The 24,547-nt window shown below is 45.1% G+C and overlaps 1 protein-coding gene and 1 non-coding gene across 5 annotated transcripts in view; one reads left to right on the top strand and one right to left on the bottom strand.

Moving 5' to 3' along the window:
• Window positions 1-418: 418 nt before the first annotated feature.
• On the top strand, window positions 419-490 carry trnaa-cgc. The gene has a single exon. It is a non-coding gene; the product is annotated as a tRNA-Ala (tRNA).
• A 3,810-nt stretch (window positions 491-4,300) lies between these two features.
• LOC121273103 (alpha-1B-glycoprotein-like) overlaps window positions 4,301-24,547 on the bottom strand; it is a 32,099-nt gene continuing 11,852 nt past the window's right edge. Inside the window, exons 3-8 of one of the 4 annotated variants that reach the window (XM_041180072.1) lie at window positions 21,941-22,240; window positions 20,508-20,807; window positions 17,009-17,308; window positions 12,196-12,495; window positions 6,242-6,352; window positions 4,301-4,446 (exon numbers count right to left, since the gene is read on the bottom strand). In XM_041180072.1, the coding sequence (XP_041036006.1) occupies window positions 4,430-4,446; window positions 6,242-6,352; window positions 12,196-12,495; window positions 17,009-17,308; window positions 20,508-20,807; window positions 21,941-22,240 (1,328 nt within the window). In that variant the 3' untranslated portion in view covers window positions 4,301-4,429. The remainder of the gene's footprint in view (window positions 4,447-6,241; window positions 6,353-12,195; window positions 12,496-17,008; window positions 17,309-20,507; window positions 20,808-21,940; window positions 22,241-24,547) is intronic. The other 3 variants (XR_005941946.1, XM_041180073.1, XM_041180074.1) reach the window with 3 other exon arrangements.

Below are 24,547 nucleotides of genomic sequence, written 5' to 3'. Positions count from 1 at the left end.
TGTTAGGAATTAGTTTTAGTTTAGAAACTGGTGTCACCTCTGCTTATCTCCGAGATGTATAAAATATATAACTCCTCCCTTCCATTAGCCCACCACGCTTCACACTCAAAGACAGAAAGAAGCAGCTCCCATTGGCCGATCAAGATCCAGAGATCATAGACTTTTTTCTTTTGGTCACGATCCTTGAGTTACTGACATTCGGCCAAAGTCTTCAAAGTGGCCACATCGCAGCCGGAAATGACCTCCCACATGATGGAGATAAAGGTTTATCTTGTTTATCTGGCAAAATGAGACAATGACTGTTAAATAGAAAACGATTCAAAATCACTCGAGCTAATTTGAAGAGGAAATAGGGCTGAAATAAGAAAGGTGGGGTTATTTCTCCATACTACAACTTGTTTAACAGGGATTCGCTTGTGGGGATGTAGCTCAGTGGTAGAGCGCACGCTTCGCATGTGTGAGGCGCCGGGTTCGGTACTCGGCATCTCCACTTCACGTGTTATGCATTTAGGGGATGTGGATGGCGCATTTATTGCCCATCTCTAATTACCCCCTGAGAATGTGGTGGTGAACTGCCACCTTCAACCGCTGCAGTCTCTGCGGTGTAGGTTCGACGGGGAGAAATCGGGGTTTTGACCAAGGGACAGTGAACGGCCGATATATTTGGAAGCTAGGATGGTGAGTGACTTGGAGTGACCATCCAGGTGGTGGTCTTCCCAAGTGTCTGCAGCCCTTGTTCTTCTCGGAGAAATCAGTCGTAGATTTGGAAGGTGCTTTTAAGGATGCATAGCGAATTCATCTTGTAGATGAACTCTGTTGCCACTGTGCGTCGTTGGTGGAGGGAGGGGATGTTCGCCGGTAAAGGGGGCTTCCTTGGCTCGGATGGTGTCAATATTCTTGAGTGTTCTTGCAACTGCGCTCATTCCGGCAAGTGGAGAGTTTTCCATCACACATCTACCCGAGTGCAACCCGAGTTTGTGCAATCTCACTTTGTACTTAAATCCTTGGAATCCAGGTCTCATTCTGGCAAAGCTGCGTTGCACTCTCCCTCTCACATTCTCTCTCTCACATACACACACACTCTCTCCCTCGCACACACACACACACTCCCACAAACACACACACTCTCTCCCACACACACACACACACACACTCTCCCACACACACACACTCTCTTCCACACACACACAAACTCCCTCCCACACACACACACACTCTCTCCCACACACACACACTGTCTCCCACACACACGCACACTCTCTCCCACACGAACACACTCTCTTCCACACACCCTCTCGCTCACACACACTCTCTTCCACACATCCTCTCGCACACACACCCTCTCTCCCACACAAACACACTCTGTTCCACACACTCTCTCACACACACAGTCTCACACAAACGCACACACATGCACACAATCTCTGAAACACACTCTCTCACATAAACTCTCTCCCATGCATACTCTCTCCCACACAAACGCTCTCTCCACGCACACACTCTCCCTCTCATGCACAATCTCCGTCTCTCTCACACACACTCTTTCTCACACATACTCTCTCTTTCACACACTCTCCCCCACACACACTGTCTCTCTTCCACACACGTTCTCTCACACTCTCTCTCGCTCCCACACACACTCTATTGTTCCCACACACAGGCTCTCACATGCAGACTCTCACTCACGCACTCTCTTGCTCTCACACACACTCTCTATCACACATACACACTATCTCCCACACACTCTCTCTCCCACACACGCTGTCTCTCTTTCACACATGCTCTCTCTTCCACACACGCTCTCTCACACGCTCTCTCGCTCCCACAAACATGCTGACACTCCCACACACAGGCTCTCAGATACAGACTCTCTCTCACACACTCTTGCTCCCACACACTCTCTCTCACACACATGCTCCGTCTCTCTCCCACATACACATCTTTCTTCCACTCTCACTCTCTCACACGTTCTCTCTCTCTCACGTACACACTCTCGACTCTGGTGAAACAGGTGAATCTTCTCTACCGCACAATAAACACACTGAGTCTCAATGATACCTCCATTATCTTTGGAGCTGTTGAAGCCCCAAATGAAATCCCCACACATTCAACCCCACCCAGTAAATGTATTAAAGCCCCAAATATAATCTCCGTAATGATCCCCCAGCCCAGTAAATGTTGTATTAAAGCCTCAAATATAATCTCCACACATTTGCCTTCTCCCCAGAAAATGAATAAATTGATAATGGGGAAGATGCAAAGTGAAAGTTTAACTCGCCACAGTTTAGAGATACTTTCCTGAGATGAAAGTAATCCAATGCCACCATCTGCTGGCGGATCACGGCTACTGCAGGCGCTGCTCTTTGCCAGTCTCAGAGAGGTTCAGTCACTGAGTGTCTGGTCTGGTCAGAGGCTGATGGGATGTGAACGTTATAACGGGATAGAAATTTGCAGCTGGGGCTCGGCTAGTGCATTTTCCCCTTTAGTAGCGATCTAACACTGGTTTGACCTCAGCTGGAATATTGTTTACAGTTCTGGGTTCCACGCAATAGGAAGGATGTGAACACCTTGGGGAGAGTACAGAAGAGGTTTACAAGAATGGTTCTGATAGGACCTTTTCAGAATCTAGCGAAGTTTGGAAAAATAACTCCAGCGCATAGACCAGCTCATTAGCCACATCTTTTAAGGGTCGAGGATGGATCCCATCAGGACCTGGAGACTTGTCAGCCCACAGCTCCATCAGTTTACTCAGTACCGCTTCCCTAGAGTTTTCCCCATTGATTCCAATGTTTGTTCCTTGGATAAAGAGTTGAATACACCAGCCGAGCGCCCGCTGAAAATTTCAATCCCCTTTGCAGCGTTCACACCCCATCAGCCTGTGCCCAGATCCAGCCACCCAGTGACTTAATTTCTCTGAGACTGGCATAGAGCAGTGCCTGCAGTAGCCGTGCCACGCCAACAGCAACAGAGGGTGGCATTGGATCACTTTCATCTCAAGCGTGTCTCTCCAGCATGTAGAGGCTTCCGTCACTCCATTATCAATTATTTCATTTGCTGGGGGTTGCAGGGTGGTGGGGGGGGGGGGGGGGGGGGGGGTGTGTTGCTGGTTGGCGGGTGTTTCTCGGCGAAGTTGTTTGCGGCGAAAACGTGGAGGTTAAATTTGGGGCTTTAATAAAACATTTTCTGGTGTGTTTGAATATGTGCAGATTATATCTGGGGCCCCAATAAATCATTTACTTGGGGGAAGGGGTTGAGTGTGTAGAGATTATATTTTGGTCTTTAATACACCATAGGCACCCCTAGTCCCTACTCCATCATTCCCTATTCAGGCTTCAGTTTCCCTCCCGGCGACACATCACCTCAGGATTCACACAACACACACAGCGATGTCTATTATATGATGGGAAGCACCAAACACTGTTACACTCAGTACACACGGTTCCTTAATTCTGCATCGTTTTAATGTCTAGTAGGGAGACTGTCATCGCACAAGGGGCAACATTAAACTGGGACAACATTCTCACCCAGCACGAAAGCATCCCACAAAACAGCAGCACGAGCTATGTTACCTGCAGCTCCTCACTTCCCATGTACTTCAGTTGAAGTAGCTTGGCCAATTTGAAGATGGGAAGCTGTGTGTTTGGTTTATTAGGTAAACAGTGGTGCAAATCTACTTCCAGGGACCCTGACTGACACAGATATTGTTTCACACGACCAGTGTCTTGCTCATAGCTTTTCTGACTCCTCCTTATCCTCTCCTGATAAAACTTTCTGAATCCTGTGTGAGAAAATGTCTTCCAAAGATATCCATACTAAATTCCAACAACCTGAGGAAAGCCAAGGGTTTGCCACTAGCCCTGTTCCTAATGCTCAAACCTGGATGGAGGAATTTGTAATCAAACATAATCAGGAAGCCGCGACTGGTGGGTAAATAAAACAGGGAATGTGAGAGAGGCCAGGATAGGAGAAGCACAGAGACACTGGGGGATTGTGGGGCTGGTGCAGTTTATAGATATAGGTATAAGGACACCGATGAGCTGTGATTCTACTTTCTACAGATTTAATATCCTGCAGCTCCCACTGAAATGCATTGACGGAGTCAGCGGTGGGATTGAAGTTGATCATGTGAACTTCGGGACATTTGAATGAAGATGACGTGAAGAAGCTGGAAATCGCTGTTCCGAATTCTCATTGGCCCCGTCACAGACACGCCCATGCACGTCAGCCATTGGCTGGGAACTCAGACATTCCGTAGAGAGTAAGGAGAGCGGGATTTAACAAATTCAGTTCCAACCTTCACTCAAATGCAAAATAGATTTAATGAAGAGGCCAAAGCTCCCTGGTGATTTAATAATTCCACCGGACATGAACGGTAAATATAGCCTGTTCACACTGCAGTCTCCTCATTGCCTCTTGAGCCAGTAAATATTCAATCAGTAACGCGGCCTGTGGAAAGAGACAGTCAATTGTTTACAACAAAGCTGCACTAACCGGCCATGCGCTGTGCCAGATATCCCCATGACACTGACAGACTATCTAGATGTTTTATTAAACACCACGCACACGGCGCTTACTCTCCATTTGAAATATCTTAAATTCCTCCAATTTTCCTGATTTCCCTGCGCAGATTTGCTGCTCCAAAGGTAAAACGTCCTCATTTCCCACTCGACGTTACAACGTGAATGTCCTGAGGTGGTTGCACAGACCTGGCGGCGGGCGGGGGGCGCGCTCTGAAATAAATCTCGGCTGTCACTCTCAGGAGATTATCGCTGTTATGTGTTAGGGGGCAGAGTGTAAAGGAACATTTGTGATAAGGGAGAATTTCTTATAAGGGAACGAATTACTTAAATCAGAATCTAGAGGTAGGGCAGTAAATCAACAATTAAACAGTTAAACTAGATGAACATTATACACTCTCAAACTTTGTACACCCTCAGGGTTTGCAATAACCAGCAAGGCCCTGGGTGTGAGAATGTAGTTAGAGGATGGCAATAACATAGATTAAGTGTGGTCTTCAACAGATAGGGGAAGGACAGATGGCCCCAGTTTAGATAGGAAGGCAGGTCTCTGCCTGGGTGAAAGAAGGGTTACCTTTGTACCAGAATCCCGTCTGTTTAATGGAAACCCATACGTTGACGAGATTGAAATCTGGAAACTGTTCTTGTACATGGGCAATAATGTATAAATATGATGAACATTTGTAGTTTAGCAGAGTTCTGTCTCAAGCTGTGTTGAGATGGTGCCCTCCTTGGAACTGCTCGAATAAACGATTGTAAACCTGTACCTGAGTCTCCTGTGGTCCGTTCATCAAGTCATCACAACATTATGTTTTCCTCCCTATACAGCCCATATCCATCAACTCTTCGCGTGATTTACCACTGGGCACCTCAGCTCTTCATAAAACTCTTCTTTCCGCGCACATTTCCTGTACAACGTTGGATTTTCCGCATTTGAGGGAATTGCTTTGTGGCCGCTCTTAATACAGTCACGGATTATGAAAATAGTTACTTGTAACCATCCAGCAGTGGACTCTGGCCCGTCAGTCGTGGAAGGGGCGCGCACATTCTCTGCTTCAACCCTGATTTAGTTAATCAAATGGCCAAAAATAATCATTAACTGCTCCTGCTCGGGTATTAGGCAGTTCGTTAGGTGCGTCGATGACATGTTACGTGTGTTTTACGGTGTTTATCGGGCGGTCTCCGACTCACTGCCTGTGTCTTTCTGATCCACTGCAATCTGATAGAACTGTTTATTAGATATCAATGACTAACCGCATCCTCAGGAGATCTTCGTTGAATTTTCGTTAAGTATTTCTGCTGATAGGAACGCATGGTCCACGTGAACTCTGTTAATATGGCTGTGCTGAGATTTTTTGGTGTGGGGATGGGATTGTGGTGTGAAGTGGGTGTCAGAATTTAAACAATGTGTGTTGAATAATTTACATTCCAGGTTTAGCACAGCGTGGGGGTGATTTTCACATGGCCTCGCAGATAAATGCAAAAGGGAATAGAGACGTATAAACTCTCAGAGACTAGCAAATAGTGACTAAATAATACACGTATTTTGACTGGAAGAGGCTTTCTGCGCGGCCTCTGATTTGTAACATCCCTATTTACAGTTCTGAGGTTAAAGAACGATAAATTAATTATTTATGGCATTGATTGAAAAGCAGCTTTCCTTCCTTTCTGGCTTAATTATAATATGAACTATTGCATGAAATGGAGCAAATCTTCAAACGTACCATCGGAATCTTTTTTTCTCTTCATGTGGCTGCATTCTATTCCCAGGAGAATCACCGTCCCAAAGAGGATAACAGCCGCGAGACACCAATGAATTAGGAATAAGTTCGAACCTAGGAGATGACAGAAAGGGGAGAATTTTGCGGGATGGTCTCCCATTTTCCGCAAACACGAGTACAGTCACTCCATAAGTCCATCCACCTTAAACCCACAAGCACAGGAACACTGGGATAATGTGATTGGACATTAAATGTTCGGGACAGACTCACTCTATAATCGCCTATGTTTCGCTCGATTACTCGAAATTCAAAAACTGGACGAATAATCCAGAGCCTGGGTCAATGATTTGGAGATTTCAATTCCTAACTCCGCCAAGGCAGCTTTGTTTTATTTCGTGTTTCGGATCTGGAAGTCCATGGCTAGCACACAATTTATTGCCCATCTCTAATTGCCCCTTGACAAGCTAGTGGGCAGCCGCCATCTTGAAACGCTGCAGTTAAGGCGTTGTAGTAACACACAACTGCGGGAGCTGGAAATATAATCAGGATGAACAACGAAATGTTGAATCAGTGGTGGTGACCATGGAACTCCTGTGTTGCCAATAAAATTCATCTGATTCAATCATGTTCTTTGGGGAATGGAATCTCAGCTCCTGATTTGGACTGGCCATCACGTGCCTACAGAAGCACTGTAATGTGATTGACTCTGAGCTGCCTCTATTTGGCCAAGTTCTTTTGTCAGTGTTGGTCAATAAATGCTGGGCTTGTCGGTGAAGTTCACGATACCTCGTCAATGGGGGTAAAGATGCACTAGTGAGAAGGACAAATCTCACAAAATCTGCATTTTCACTGGTGCGAAATGAATGTGTTAAAATATTAAAAGTTGGGATGTTCATTGGCTCGCAGGTACATTGTTCGTTCAAAATTGTACCCGGTTGATTTATAACAACAGGTCTGATATTAAGTACAAAAAATGTTTTCCAAAGCCTCGGGAGTCATTTCCTTATTGCAGAGTGTGTCTGACTGAGTGTGTTACACATACATTCAGTCACACGGTACAACCTACCTGTGGACTGCATTAGGGTGAAGTGTCCAATATACACTGTAGAGTGATAATGGGAGAATCTGAGAACAGGATGAAATAGCTTCTTTCATTCAGGTAACTCACTCAATATTGGATGCGGCTGAGAGGTTGTCACCATAGTGATGTGTTCCAGATTCATTAATTCATAGATCGATTCGAGATCGATTCATAGACCAAAATCCTTTCAACGCTTCCCCAAATTCATTGAATGATTTAGTCACTGACTCCTTCATTCATTCATTGCCTCATTTCTATCTTCATTTAGACGTTCATGCATTTCTTCCTTGTTTCAGTCCATCATTGCTGCTGCCATTAATGTTAAATAAAATCACCGAGCTTGGCATTTGAGTCAGAGTACGTGACAAGGAACTAAGCACAAATTCCATCATTTCACCCATGAAACACTTACCAAACAGGAGCAGGAATAGACCATTCTCCCCCTCGAGACTGCACCGCTATTTTATAATTGCATGGTTGACCCGACTGTGGGCTCCATTCTACTTTCCTCCAGTCTATCCCATATAACTCTTTGACCCCACTGTTAGAAAGTAAGCTAACCAACTCAGGCTTAAATGTATTCAGTAGCACAGCCCTCTCCACTGCTCTCTGTGGAAGGGAACTTCAAAGACTAACAACCCACTGAGATAATAAATTATATCAAATAGCCGCTGACTTAAGTATAACATGGTTTTTGTTTAAACAATTAAGCAACACACCTGTGGAGGCGGCTCCACAAATATCCCCATCATCAATAATGGAGGACACCAGCATGTCGGTGCAAAAAATAAGGCTGAAGCACTGCTACGATCTTCAACCAGAAGTGCTGAGTGAATGAACCATCTCGCCCTCCTCTGGAGCTCCCCAGATGCCAGTATTTAGCTAATTCGATTCAATCCACGTGATGTGAAGAAATGGCTGAAGGTACTGGATACTGCAAAAGCTATGGGCCTTGACAATAAGCCGGCAATAGAAACATAGAGGCATAGAAACTAGGAGCAGGAGTAGGCCACTCAGCTCTTCGAGCCCGCTCTACCATTCATTATGATCATGGCTGATCGTCCAACTCAATAGCCTGCTCCCGCTTCTCTCCATATCCTTTGATCCCTTTCACCCCAAGAGCTATATCTAACTCCTTCTTGAATGCATACAATGTTTTGGTCTCAACTACTTTCTGTGGTAGCGAATTCCACTGGCACACCACTCCATTTGTGAAGAAATTTCTCCTCATCTCAGTCCTAAATGGTACAACCCGTATCATCAGACCGTGACTCCTGGTTCTCCACTCCCCCAGGATCGGGAACATCCTTCCTGCATCTACCCTGTTAGAATTTTATAGGTTTCTATGAGATCCCCTCACATTCTTCTGAACTCTAGCGAATATAACACTAACCAACTTATTCTCTCTTCATATGTCAGCCCAGCCATCCCAGGAATCAGTCTGGTAAACCTTCGCTGGACTCGCACATTGCAAGAGCACCCTTCCTCAGATATGGAGACCAAGGTTAGACGCAATATTCCAAGTGTGATCTCACCAATGCCCTGTATCATTGTTGCAAGCCATCCTTGCTCCTGTACACAAATGCTTTCGCTATGAAGGCCAAAGGACTTGTCCAGGAATAGCACTGAAGACTTGTGCTCCAGAACTTGCCAGGCACCTAGCCAAGCAGCGCCAGTACAGCTACAACTCTGGCATTTGCCCGGCTATATGGAAATTGCCCAGGTATGTCCTGTGCACAAAAAGCAGGACAAATCAAACCCAGCCAATTACCGTTCCATCAGTCTACTCTCCATCATGAGGAGAGAGCTGGAAGGAGTCACCAATAGTGCTATCAAGCGAAAGTTGCTTAGTAATAGCTCATTTAGTTCACTGACGCCCAGTTTGGGTTCCGCCAATGCCACTCAGCTGGGGACCTCAGTACAGCATTGGCACAAGCATGGACAAAAAGCTTCACCCCAGAAGTGAGTTGAGAATGACAGCCCTTGTCATCAAGGCCGCATTTGACCCGCATGTGACATCAAGGAGTCCCTGCAAAACTGGACTCAATGGGAATCAGAGAGAAACCTCACCCCAGTTGGAGTCAGAACTAGCACAAAGGACGATGGTTGTGATTTTTGGAGGTCAGTTATCTGAGCTCCAGGACATCAATGCAGGAGTTCCTCAGGGTAGTGTCCTAGGCCCAATCATCTTCAGCTGCTTCATCAATGATCTTCCTTCCATCATAAGGTCAGATGTTGAGATGTTCACTAATGATTGCACAATATTCAGTACCATTCGCAACTCTTATACTGAACCAGTCCATGTCCAAATGCAGTAAGACCTGGAGAATATCCAGGCTTGGGCTAACAAATGATGAGTAACATTATACCGAACAAGTGGCAGGCAATGGCCACCGACAACTAGAGAGAATCTAACCATTGCCCCTTGACATTCAAAGCCATTACCATCACGGAATCTCCCACTATCAACATCCTGGGGCTTACCATTGACAAGAAACAGAACTGGACCAGCTATGTAAATATTATACCTACAAGAGCAGGTCAGCGGCTCGGAATCCTGCGACAAGTATCTCTCCTCCTGACTTCCCAAAAACCTGTCCACCAGCCACAAGCACGCGTCACGGGAGTGATGGAATACTCTCCAGTTCCCTGGATGAGTGTAGTTCCATAAACACTCAAGAAGCTCGACACCATCCATGTAACAGCAGCCCATTCGATTGGCACCCCTTCCACAAACCTTCGCTCCCTACACCACCGATGCACAGTAACAGCAGTGCATGCCATCTCCAACATGCACTGCATCAACCCAACAGGACTCCTTCTGCAGCACCTTCCAAACCCACGACCCCGACTCCCTAGAAGGTCAAGGGCAGGAAAGGCTTAGGAGCACCACCACCTGGAAGTTCCCCTCCAAATTCCGCACCATCCTGACTTGGAAAAATACCACATTCCTTCACTGCCGCTTGGTCATAATCCTTGGTCTGAAAAAAGACTCATACAGACTCAAAACTTTAACTCTGCTTCTCTCTCCTCAGATGCTGTCAGACATACTGAGCTCTTCCATCACTTTCTGCTCTTATTTCAGGTTTCCAGCATCTGCAGTGCTTTGCTTTGACCCTGGAACTCCCAACCTAAGAGCCCTGTGGGTGTTCACAGCACATGGCCTGTAGTGGTTCAAGAAGGCAGCTCATCACCACCTTATCAAGGGGAAATTAGGGGTAGGGAATAAATGCTGGCCCAGCTAGGGAAGCCCACATCCCATGAATGAATAAAAACCACCCCGCACTGGAATCAACTGATATATTTTGTATGGGAAAAAAAAAAATACCAGATATTTTCAATTGATTCAAAACACAACCTGGAGTGTTATTTTTGAAAAATAACGTGTGGTAATGGCCTTGACTTTGGAAAAAAATGTGTCTTTGGTAAAACAATGTGTGATACTGAAACTACCAGAAAACACAGTAACCTGGGTAACATGGTGAGCATTAAGGAGAGTATTGAACAAACAACAGGAGAAGATCGACAGACAGATGAAATGGAGACGAATCACAACAGATTAAATTGAAGGGAATTAATTATGAATCGAATCATTTTGGTTGAAAACATGTCGAGACAAACATTCAGGCGCAACGGTAACATTATTATTGGAGAGCAAGAAGGGAGGAGCTTGTGATTCCGTGTACACAAATCATTGAAGCTGACAGAAGAACATGAGAGGCCTGTTGAAGGGATTTTTTCTAAATAGGGCAGATCTGCTGCTCTCAGGGATTCATACCCAGGATTTAACCAGGAAAATGCGCTGCAGGAACTCTCTGAAGTCCCACCTCAAACCCCCAAGTGCGAGGAACCATCCAATACCACACATTATATCGAGGACTTGGAATGTTCCCGACTCTCTTAGCAGAATATTTACTCAGGAAAAGTTAGAAGGATTAAAACCACTTCCAGCTCACGCATAGCTCTGGTACTGACTACCCAACCATCCACCGGACCCCGCACAAACTCCCACCCCCTGACCACAAGACTGCCTCCTGAATACCAGACTACCCCAGCCCCGATTAATGCCTCCTGACCATTCAACTACTACCCAGCCCAAGAATACACAGCCCACCCCGCAAAGACCCCAACTGTTCACGACACATCACGTCCCCAAATTTCTCCTGACCACGTAAATGGCTTTGCCACCCGGGACTAACACCCATCATCTCTCCTCAAACCCACACCCTCTTCTCCCCAACCCGTGATCCCCAGACTCACTCCGAACCCTCCCATCTCACAAACTTATGTTACCCGATTAGCTCCTATTCTGCCGAATTTGGCTGGGACTATTATATTCACCGGTTCACGGTAGCGAGTGCTGTCATATGCAAGTCTGGCTTCATTTCTGCCGACGTCCTTACACTGCACTGGCGGCCGACCTCCTGGAACAATGACTCTGTAGCCCCAATCACTGCACTCTGCCAGAAATGTGCAGTTCCTTTCCAAAGTAAGTGAAATGAGTGAACTGGCAATCGCACTGTGATTGTCAGTCAGGAGAAACTTCACCGGAGCTTAAGGTAAAAACCTTCTCATAGCAGGGCTTGCATTGGGAACTCAATACAGCACAGACACTATACACTGCACAAGTATTAGAAACCAGCTTTAGGCTCCCGTTGCCAGCCTTGTTCTCGTTGGGAACGCGCTAATTCTGCATAAGAATCCTCTACCTTCCCACTGCTGAGAACGTTCTCACCCATTCATCGAATATGGTCGTTGCTGGCAAAGCCACCATTTATTGCACGGTCCTGACTAACATTGAGAAGGTGGTGGTGAGTTGAAAATTCGACTCTCGTGAAGTAAATGCAAATATTTCTTTCAATGTGGCTACACTTACGTTTTACAGTTACCTGCACCGCAGCACTTCTGGGTGAGTGATAAAATGTCCCCTTCACTTTTCTGGAATAAAGACAGTTGTAATTCCACATCCCATCTGTGTCAGTGTCAGTGATGGTGAAAGTGGCCGACTGCTGAGGGCAAGACATGTCCAGTTCCCCCTTCTGTTCACTGTCTCTGTATAAGCGAAAGCAGCCACCAGAGTTCAGAATGGATCCTGTGCAGGTAATTCGAATGATCGACCCTCTGCTGACCACACCAGAGGGTGGATGGACAGAAATGTTGGCCTTGGGGAGTGTAGCTGAAATTGAACAGATACAGAGAGGAATAGTTTACAGCATTGCTGGATGAACCTCTGAGTCTGATATTGATGGTCTAGGAAAAAATATCCTACAGCTTCAATATGGTATTTAAGCATTGGCAGTGCGGCAGTGTGTTTACATGTGGGAGAGATTGATGTCAGGACAGCCTGCTCATTTTGAGCTCCATAATCTAGACCGACACGTTGCCACTGTCAGTAATGAGGGAGTGCTGTAATGTCAGAGGTTGATGTGTGGAATCTCGGACTTGAGCTCTATAATCCATGCTGAGACTCCCCCAATGCCAATGCTGAGGGAGTGCTGTACTATCAGAGGTGCCATCTTTGGATAACACGTTCAATTGAGGCCGATATCTGCCCTCTTCAATGCACATTGAAAATCCCACAGCCACTACTGGGTAGAAGAGCTGGGTATTTTTTGATAGTGTTCAGAGAAAATGTTTATCCCTCAACTTGAATCATGTGAAACATCCATTATCTGGGCATTATCTCATTGCTGATTGTGGGATCTTGAAGTGCACAAACGGTCTTTCGTTTGTCGCCACATTGCAACAGTGACTACGCTTGAAAAGATCTTCATTGGCTATAGAGCGCTTCAGGACATGCTGGCGGATGTGAAAGGCGCCATTGAAGTGCAACCATTTCTTTGTTTTTACAGCATGTGAATGGGGCAAGAGTCGTTAACAAAAGATAAAGGTTGTTTTGCTGTGACATTAACCTGTTAAGAGATAGAGGCAGCATTCCGGGGTTAATGGTAACCAGCAGAAACTGGTTTATTAGAAACCAGTTTTACATCCCAACAGACATAACCTCACATGAGGTTCGCACGATTTGTGTCTGTTACAAACTGGGCTTCCAGAACACAGCAGAAGAACTAGGAGCAGCAGTATACCATTCGGCCCATTGGGGGAGTGCAGAGCTGTCTTAAGTACCATCCATCGGAAACAAGGTTGAACGCAATGATTACAAGCAGGAAAAGGCCATTCGGCCCCTCCAGCCCGCTCCACCTCCCAATTTGTACATGGCTGATCCAACTGTGGCCTCAGCTCCACTTTCCTGTCAGCTCCCACCATCCCCCATCCACCCAACTCCCCATACACCTCGACTCCCTTGTCGATAAAATAAACCTGTCTAACTCCGGCTTGAGTGTATTCAGTGAGCCAGCCTCCACTGCTCTCTGGGGGAGAGGATTCCACAGAATCAGGACCACCTGAGAGAAGAGATTCCTCCTCATCTCCGGATTGAATGTGAGCCCCCCACCTTAGAGTGAAGCTGTGGCCCTTCAGTCCAGATTCCCCCACGAGATGAAACATTCTATTAACATCGAACCCATCAAGTAACCTCAGAATCGTATATGTTTAAATAAGCTCACGTCTCATTCTCCTAAATTCTAATGGTTACAGGCCCGGCCTGCTCAACCTTTCCTCAAAAAACAAACCCCTCCATCCCATGTATCAGTCAAATGAACCTTCTTTGAACTGCTTCTGACGCAATTGTATCCTTGCTTAAGTTAATAGAGCAAAATTGTACACAGCGCTCCAATGTGGTCTCATTAAATCCTCTATAATGCTTCCAGAGTGTAAAAGACTATTAGTAAACCCGACTGTTTCAATGTCCTATGTGAACGTTTTAGAACATAAAGTATAAGAGCAGGATTAGGCCATTCGGCCCAAGTGAGCCTGCTTGTCCATACAATAAGACCTTGGATGATCTGCTGCCTGAACTCCTCATTCCTAGTTTATTCCCAACATATATCCCGTGATTTCCTTAGTGTCATAAATATTTAGCTAACTCAGTCTTGAATATGCTCATGACTGAGAATGCACAGTCTCTGGGTTAGAAATTTCCAAAGATTCATAACCCTCTGAGTGAAGATGCCATTCCGCATCCCCATCCAAAATGGCCAAACACATATTGTAAACATGACGCCCACACCGCACATCTTCTAGTCCTAGGCTCGCCCTCCGGGGGAAGGGTCGTTTGGGGAACAGTTTCTCAGTGTCTAATCTTCAAATCCTATTGAAATTAATGTCAAAATACTGCAAATCCTGGATAATATCCAGGCTTGGGCTGACAATTGGCAAATAGCATTCGCACCACACAAGAGCTAGGCAATGACCATCTCTAACAAGAGAAAATCTAATCATTAATCCTTGATATTCAATGGCATTACCACCACTGAGTTCCCCACTATCACCATCCTGGGGGTTACCATTGAACAGCAGCTGAATTAGTCCAGCCATATAAATACTGTGGCTACAAAAGAGGCTAGAGTCTCGGAATTCTGCAGCGTGTAATTCTACTCTTGACTCCTCAAAACCTGTCCACCATCTACAAGGCATATTTCAGGAGTGCGATGGAATATTCCCCACTTGTCTGGATGAGTGCAGCTCGAAAAACGCTCAAGAAGCTCAACGCCATGCAGGTCAAAGCAACCCGTTTGATTGGCACCCCTTCCACATGCAAGCATTCCTTCCACCATTGACGCACAGTGGTAGCAATGTGTACCATCGACAAGATGCACTGTCGGAATTCATCAAGGTCCCTTAGATAGCACCTCTAAAACTACCATCTTGAAGGACACGAGCAGCAGACACATGGGAACACAACCATCTGGAAGTTCCTCTCCAAGCCACTCTCCATCCTGACTTGTAACTATATCGGCTAATCCTTCATCGTCGCTGGGTCAAAATACTGGAAATCTTCCCTAACATCACCATACGGACTGCAGCGGTTCAAGAATGCAGCTCATCACCACCTTCTCAAGGGCAATTCAGGATGGGCAAAAATTGATGGCTTAGCCATTGACGCCCATGAATAATAATAATGATGATAATAATAATAATAAACACTTAAGAATGTTATATGCGTAGATGGGACAACTCGATGGAATATAAACTCTTTCTACACAAACATTTTTCCAATCCTTCTCATCCCAGGAATAGCCCAGTGAACTTTACAATTACATTGCTTCCAAGTATGTCCTTCCTTTGGCAAGGAGGCTAATGATCTCAAACAATCCTCGCCAACGTTTGTGTTTCTTGTAACCTTCAAATGTATCATTACACAACGTTTAACAGATGTGTGAGTACTCCAAAATATACTTTAAACCTAACTGGAATAGACAAGTACCTCAGCTCGTGTTGTGCCAGGCTACGTTTGGTCGAGGTGAATGAGGATGGAGGGAATCCGTGCCCCTCTGCGGGTGAACAGAGACAAATTGGAATCTAATGAGAGTGAATTGTTAGGTGACAGAATGAACCACAGAAGTCCCTTGATCACCCTTGGCTGGGGAATGGAACTGCTTTCCAGGAAACCTATCGGCCTTCACCCCCAAAAACTGCTTGAGAAGTGAAATTTCTGGCACCGTACAAGGCCTTAAATGAAGCGTTGCTCAGGTAACGGGGCCCTGTCCACTCCTGAGAGAGACAAACCGTTTCCTTAACTGAGATGGCAGATCGAGGGAGTCACCACAGGTCATTCTGCTCATAGTATTGTGTTAAAACACTGTCATGGTGGGAGTGGGTGATCACCGAATAGTGGGAAAGAGCAGAGATGTTAACGTGCAGCCCACAGTGGCCGAATAGTTTTACGGCATGTTTCCTCTAAATCGTGGAATTTTCAGATGAGTTGGAAGGGCACTATCAGGCAGTGTGTGAGTGCAAGTGAACACTTATCTCCTCAATCCCAGGAAAAAAATCCTACTGCCGGCTTGTTTTTTTAATATAGTAACGGTTGTGTTAGATATCTCCCACTCTGTCTCCTTCTCTGATCTCTCTTTCCATATCTGTCTCTCTGCGTCTCTACATGGCTCCCCCCCACCTCTCTCTCTCTCTGTTCCCTCAGTCTGCCTGTTTCCCTCTCTGTCTGTTTCGCTCTGCCTTTATTTCTGCCTCTGTCCACCTCTCTCTCTCTTTCTCTCATTTTCCCTCTGTCAGTTTCTCTCACTCTGCCTCTCTCTCTGCCTACGTCCCTGTCTCCCTCTCTCCCTCTGTCCGATTCTCTCTGTCTCACTGTCAGTCTCTCTCTCTTTCTGTCTTTTCCTCTCTCTGAATGTCTGCTGTAACTCTTTCTTTCAGTTCGTCTCTCTCCCTCCCTGCCTGACCCTCTCTGTCTGTCAGCTTCTCACTGTCTTCTGTCTGTCTTCTCTCTCTCTGTCTGTTTTTCTCTGTCTGCCTCTGCCTCCGTCCCCCTCTCTCTCTCTGTCTCTCTCTTTCTTTGCATTTTCTGTCCCTCTGTCTTCCTCTCTGTCTCTTTCTTTGTTGTCCTCTCTCTACGTCTCTCTCCGTCTCTGTCCCTGTCCCTGTCCCTATCTGTCTCTCTGTCTCTCTGTCTCTATCTGTCATCCTCTCTGCCTATCGCCCTGTCTGTCCCACTAGCTTCTTACTAACTAATCATTCAAGCATTCTTCAATCGGAAGTCATTATTGAAGGTATAACAAAATTAGGTTGCCAAAATAAAGATCCAGAGATCCAGTAACTAACAGATCACTCATCGGTAACATTGACTTCCACGAAGTAACTACGTTCTGACTCATACACTTTCCCTTTTACCGTTTTCTCAAAACTGCAGCAGTATGCCCCACTATCATCTGGTTCGAGATCTTTCATGGCCAAGATGACTGACCGTTCGGAATCTGAAACAATCCGTGTTTCTACAGGTTTTGTGCCATATTTCTTGTACAAGTGGGAGATGGGGCTTGGGTAGCTGCTGGAGCAATTAATCTGAACTCGTTCCCCCACTGTGACGACACCAGAGACCGGCTCTATGGAGGCTGTGGGCTTTGGAAGTTTATCTGCAATAAATACAACACGCAAAGCAAATAAAAACATTTATGAATATGTGGAAATGAGTGGGAAAAATCATATTGTCCTTGGTGAGAAACAACGTGTTTGGGTGAGGAAGCATGGAGGGATTTCAACAGTAGGATGAGAATTTTAGAGGCTGGTAGAAGTTATAGAGATAAGGAGGGAAGGGGTGAGGGGCCATGGAGGGATTTCAACAGGAGGACGGGAATTGTTGAGACTGGAGGAAGTTATAGACATAGTGAGCGAGGGGACACGTGGCCATGGAGGGAATTGAATAGGAGGATGATGCAAAACTTGGTTAGAATGTAGGTTGTGAAGAGCATTAAATGAGTTTCAAGGGGACTTTTACAGTATGAGTGAGTGGAAAAGATGATGGTAAATGTGAATAAGTGTGACGTTACCCAGTTTGGTGGAAAAAAACAGAAAGGCTTAATATTTCATAATTGATGAGAGTTTGGAAAGTGTTGATGTCTAAAGGGGCTTTGGCTGTCCTTGTACATGAGTCACTGACAGGTGCTATCCCGGGGCAGCAAGCAATTCGGAAGGAGAATCGTATATTTTCCTTCATTGCGAGATAATTCGAGAACAGGAGTGAAGATATCTTGCTGCAATTAACAATGAAACCTGGAGCTGAAAGCTACTCTCAGTAATGGTGGCTATGAATTTATCATCGACTGTTGTAAAAACCCATCTGGTTCACTAATGTCCTTTCGGGAAGGAAATATGTTGCCCTTATCCGGTTTGTCCTACATGTGAGTTCGGACCCACACAACAATGTGGACGAATCTTAAATGCCCTCTGAAAAGGGCTAGCAAGCCGCTCAGTTCAAGGGCAATTAGGGGTGGACAACAAATGCTGGCCGTTTCAGCAATACACACATCCCGTGAAAGAATATTTAAAAAATAACTACAGCCTTGGCGAGACTACTTTTGGAGTATTGCAAATAGCTTTGGCCCCCTTATAAAAGGAACGATATACTTGCCATTGAGGGAGTGCAGTGAAGGTTCACCAGACTGATTCCTGGCATGGCTGGATTGTCTTATGAGGAGAGATTGACGAAACTGGTCTCGCATTCTCAAGAGTTTCGACGAATAAGATGTGACCTCATTAAAATTTCTAAACTTCTTACAGGGCGTAAATGTTAGATGCGGGTAGGGTGTTTCCCTTGGTGGGGGAACCTAGACACCATCTCAGGATAACGGAAAAGCAGTTTAGGACTGAGCTGAGGAGGAATGTCTTCACTGAGAGGCTGGCGAATCCTTGGGGTTCTCTAACCCAGAGGTATGTGGGAGCGCAAAAATTGAACAGATATAAATTGGAAGATTTCTGGAGACTGATGACATTAGGGTAAGTGGTGTTGAGGTAGATGGTCAGTCATGATCGACTTGAATGGCCGAACAGGCTCGACGGGCTGAATGGCCTCTTCCTGTTCCTACGCCCTTAAGTGAATTATAGGAGCTAAAAGAGGTTAAAGAAACAGAGAGGGTGGGGTTTGAACAGGAGGATGAAAATTGTAGGAGTTGGATGAGATTACAGAGATAGTGAAGGGGAGGGTAATGATCAATGGAGGGATTCGAACAGGGGGATGAGATTTCTAGGGGCTAGAGGAGGTTACAGATATAAGGAGGGAGGAGGTGAGATGCAATTGGTGGTGGGGGGAGGTTCGAACAGGAGGATAAGAATTATAGGGGCTGGAGGAGGTTACCGAGATAGGGAAAGAATGACCAAGGATGAATTTGAAAACAGACTAACATATTTACGTTTGAGGATATTATGCACCGTTCACAAATATCTCCACAAAATCACTGCTGTGTGATTTTAACTTCTTCCTTTCACCATTTTCTCAATGCCACAGGAGTAATTCGTGGTATCATTTTAATGGTGAAGATGACTGACCAGTCAGACACTGAGGCATTCCGGCTATCAATGGGTTTGTTGTCAGGTCCTCTATACAAGTGGGAGATGTGGTTTGGGTAGTTGGTTTTGTAGTTAATGTGAACTTGTTCCCCCACTGTGAGCACACGAGAGGCAGGGTCCAAGGAGGCTGTTGGCTTTGGAAGAACTTCTCAATAATAGACCACATAAAGCGAAACACTACTGCAATTATTTGCGAGAAGCCAGATGGAAATTAAAGAGAGTGAGCTTGGAGCGGTTACAGCGCAGATATAGCCACAATGTTAACACAGATTAGAGATTTCAGTTAGATGGTGAGATGAGAGAAAGGGAACTATTTCTGCTGGGAGACGGGAAGGTTAAGGGGACATTGAAAGCAGTTGTTCAAAATCAAGGAGGATTTCGAGAGAGCACTTCAGGGGTTTCTATTGCCAGCTGAATGAATGCTGCTCCTACAAAACAAAAGATTCTCAACACCATCCAGGACAAAGCAGGCCCCTTGACTGGCACCCCATCCACAAACATTCACTCCCTCCACCACCGGCGCACAGTAGCAGCAGTGTGTACATCTACAATATGCACTGCAGCAACTCACCAAGGCTCCTTCTACAGCATCTTAAAACCCACGAAGACTAACATCTAGAATGACAAGGGCAACAGAACCAAAGTGAACACCACCACCTGGAAGTTCCCCTCCAAGCCATTCACCATTCTGACTTGGAAATATATGTCGCTGGGTCCAACTCTTGGATCTCCCCCCCTAAAAGCATTCTGGGTGTACCTACACGACATGGACTGCAGCGGTTCAAGAAGGGAGCTCACCACCACCTCCACAAGGGGCAATAAGGGGCGGGCAATAAACGCTGCCCTAGCCAGTGATGCTCACATCCCATGAATAAACAAAAATAAACATGCAGAAGCAACAGTGAAGCAGGACAGATATTAGATGGGGAGGGTGGCGTGGCTAATGCCCCAGAACTTTTGTGAAGGGCCCCCTCCCACAGTGCGATACACTGATACAGTCTCTGTGTGAAGGGAGTCCTCTCTGTCTCTCTCTCTGTTGTCCTCTCTCTACGACTCTCTCTGTCTCTGTCCCTGTCCCTGTCCCTATCTGTCTCTCTGGCTCTCTGTCTCTATCTGTCGTCCTCTCTGCCTGTCGCCCTGTCTGTCCCACTAGCTTCTTACTAACTAATCACTCAAGCTTTCTTCAATCAGAAGTCATTATTGAAGGTATAACAAAATTAGGTTGCCAAAATAAAGATACAGCGATCCAATAACTAACAGATCACTCACCGGTAACATTGACCTCCACGAAGTAACTACGTTCTGACTCATACACTTTCCCTTTTTCCGTTTTCTCAAAACTGCAGCAGTATGCCCCACTATCCTCTGGTTCGAGATCTTTCATGGCCAAGATGACTGACCGTTCGGAATCTGAAACAATCCGTGTTTCTACAGGTTTTGTGCCATATTTCTTGTACAAGTGGGAGATGGGGCTTGGGTAGCTGCTGGAGCAATTAATCTGAACTCGTTCCCCCACTGTGACGACACCAGAGACCGGCTCTATGGAGGCTGTGGGCTTTGGAAGTTTATCTGCAATAAATACAACACGCAAAGCAAATAAAAACATTTATGAATATATGGAAATGAGTGGGGAAAAGATCACATTGTCCTTGGTAAGAAACATCGTGTTTGGGTGAGGAAGATGGAGGGATTTCAACAGTAGGATGAGAATTCTAGAGGCTGGAGGAGGTTATAGAGATAGAGAGGGAAGGGTTGAGGGGCCATGGAGAGAGTTAACCAGGAGGATGAGTATTGTAGGGGCTGGAGGTGGTTGTATATATAGAGAGGGAGGGGATGGGGGCCATGGAGGGAGTTAAACAGAAGGATGAGAATTGCGGTGTTTGGAGGAGGCTACAGAGATAGGGAGGGTAGGGTTGAGGGACCATGGAGGGATTTCAAGGTAAGTGCTCTTCTGTGAGATTCACTGATACTGTCTGTGTCTGATTGGAGCGCCCTGTCAGTGAGATTCACTGATGTGGACTCTCTGTGAAAGGACACCTCTCCTTGTGAGATACACTAATACAGTCTCTGTGTGAAGGGAATCCTCTCTCAGTGTGAATGACAGATAGAGATTTCGTGCAAATACCTATTGTGCTATCTCATCTTTTGCACTTCCTGTTGTTCACTCTAAGTCTCTTGGTCATATCAGCTCTCACACAATAGAATAATCAACCTAATTAATGTGAGACGCAATGCAGTTCTTCAGATTGAACATTAGAAGATTAAATCGAAGAGAGGTGTTCTAGTCTATCAGGGGTTCTTCTTCAATAATTTACTGCACTAATATCATTGACAGGATTGTGGATAATTAAATGACAGAACATGAAGATGGTTGGCGTCAATGAAATGAAAAACTGGAGATTGCTGGGAGTTTGTTTTTTACACAGCAGAGTTGTGATCTGGTTGACCTGCGTTAGCAAAAGTTTCAACAAGAGGAATTAAATTTGGAGTTTTAAATGCTGAATGGATGATGGTTGAGGTCTTCCTGCTATTGCTGCTGGAGGCGGCGGTGGCACTATCAGGAACAGTGAGGAAATAAATTGGAGATCTCTTTCAAAGAGATAGCGCAGTCACGAGGGGCCAAAGGTCCTATTGCTTCGCTGCGCTCTTCTGTGATTCTGAGTGTTATTTGGTGATTGGGAATGCCAGTGTGTCTCTCTTACCTGTTACAATTAGCTCCACCGGATCACTGTGTGGGGAACATGCCCAGGTCCTGTTGTTCTCGAAGTATCTTAGATATTTACAGGTGTAGGCGTTATTACCTTTCCACTTCATATCTGCCTCAAGCTTCACTTTGGCGATGTAACTTGCGTCATTAAAATAGACTAATTGCTCTTTGTGATTTCTGTAAAAATCCACATTGCAGAGGGTGAGAGGGAAATGACAGACGAGTGAAATACTTTCTCCCGGTAGAATAACACTCGATGGTGGATCCAGAGACAGGATGGGTCGGGGTAAGGGATCTGAAAGAGCAATAATATATCAGACACGGCAGGTTTCATATAAGCATTCTTGCTCAACTTTCATAACAAAAACACCTCTGCTGGCTCCACATTCACGCCCGTCTGACAATGTTACCGAACCAGCAAGCTACAAATAGACCAGATGGGGTAGAATGTCAGATTTAAATCCCGTACTATTTTACTCAGTGCTGACTTCAATAAAGGTGACATCGGGCGGGATGTAAAACCAGGGGCGTAATTTTACCGGGCGGGTTTTTACGATCCCGACGAAGCCAATTGTCTTTTGAACGCCTTGCACTCGCCATGATGTGACCGTAAAATTCCAAGTCAACTCGATCCCAAGAGTTTAACCAACTACTTCCCCCTCCCCAGGCCAGCTACATCAGTCCCATGACAGGGCTTCGCGAATATCTTTTATAGGGTGGGCTGAGTTGAATCTGGCTGGCCGGTCGGAAAACCCATGTCCAATATTGCCCAATACTTTCAACGGCTGTGAGAAACCAAAGTTGCTCCAGTTCCAAAGGGGTTCTGTCGGACATGTCTGTCAACATTAGTCCCATCCGCTGCTGATTCCGTGCTTGCAAATCAGCAACATTGCAGCCTGGACATTGCGCGTGGATCCAACTCTTTCTAGGCAGCCTCCCAACCAACAGCTGCAGATGCGGAGACTGGGGTGTGACAGAATTAGACACCCTGCACAGTTACACCCGCAATATGTAAAATTTCATTGCAATATATATCACGGAACATTTTGCATTCATGCTTTCATGTATATAACTCAATCTTTGAAAAATAAAATACAATTTTGGAAAATATTTTCCTTTAAAATAGAGGTTGAACCTGTGGGTTTGTCTTAATTGGATTAAGCCAGGTAATCTGGATGCTTCGATATATATTAGTTTTGATATGTGAGAGAGAAAGCGTGCATTTGCATTTTTTTAACTGAGCATTCAGGAAGTGCGGTGAAAATTGATGCCTTTCTAGCAGCTACCAAGCAATATTTTTTCATTACTACTAAAATTGATATTACGAAAGGGGTTTCATTGTTAAAATGTGAAGTTCAGAGAGGTTTTTGATACAATGTGAATTAACGTTCGGCGGGTTTGAAAGGTATAAATTCAACAGCTTTCGGGTGTGCAGAGCAGAGGTAATGTCTGGTCAAAAGGCAAATGTAAGCCTCCAACTGTCTCCACAGTGAAAAGAACCTCATTCTGATTTCATAAGGTGACAATGCTTTGCCTGTTGTTTGGTTAAGTTTATGTTGCTGTTGCCTTAATGGAGATCAGTTTGGGAATTTGTAAAAAGTTCAGATAGTAGTAATTTGTAGCTATGTGTACATACATTTTGACCTATGTAAATTAATAAAATGTTTCATTTAGGTTAATGTAAAGATTCGAGAACTGGTGGCCTGATTCCTGAGCTTGGAGTCGCATCTCAGTCATAACAGTTAAAATGATAGGTTATGACAGTTCTTTAAAGTTTCCCTCTGGGATTTTAAAATAACTCAGCTTTACCAACTGAATCAATCATAACAGACCCACAGCATTGTGGCTGACGCTGGAGTGAAATGTCTGAACAGGCCATTCATTCGAATGTGGCTCAGCACCACATTATCAGGGGCAATGAGGGATGGGCAATAACTGCTGTCTTGCCCACATTATAAGAAAGATTAATATATACACAAACAAAAAAAGGCCACGATTTCATGGAATAATGAAGGAATTCGTTCAAAACATGCTGCTTGACCCTTCTCTCTATAAGCGCCATTCAGTTTTCTCAAAATTATTTTTTTTACATCACCGTTCAGAAAAAATGAATAATTTTGTCTGTAAATGCTGATGATTGATCTTTAAGATTGTATATCGCTGAGTCAAAACTACAAATTAGGGAGTATATAACCTGCTGTACCATTACAGAACATAGGAATGTAGAAACACAAAATAACATTTATCCCTAAGGGACAAATCGTTTATGATAAGTATGTATATAAACTCTGGCACTACCTTAACTCGGGTATTCTGTCCAATTATGGGCACCACAATTTAGGAAGAATGTGAAGAATTCACAGAAGGCTCAGAAAATATTAACGAGGATATTTCCAAGGATGAGGAGCTTTGGTTATGTGGAGAGATTGAAGAAGCAGGGGTTGATCTCGTGAGAGACTAGAAGGTTAAGAGAAGACCCGATAGGCATATTCAAAGTAATTTGTGATGCAGAGGGTATAGAGCGAGATAAATTGCTCTTTTCGTGGAATGATCGAGAGCCAAAATGCATGGGTTTAATGTAATTTGCCAAAGAAGCAATGAC

Source organism: Carcharodon carcharias, chromosome 39, assembly GCF_017639515.1.
Source record: "Carcharodon carcharias isolate sCarCar2 chromosome 39, sCarCar2.pri, whole genome shotgun sequence".
Lineage (NCBI taxonomy): Eukaryota > Metazoa > Chordata > Chondrichthyes > Lamniformes > Lamnidae > Carcharodon > Carcharodon carcharias.
Note: the sequence above shows the minus strand (reverse complement) of the source record. Positions and strands in the feature narration are given on the sequence as shown.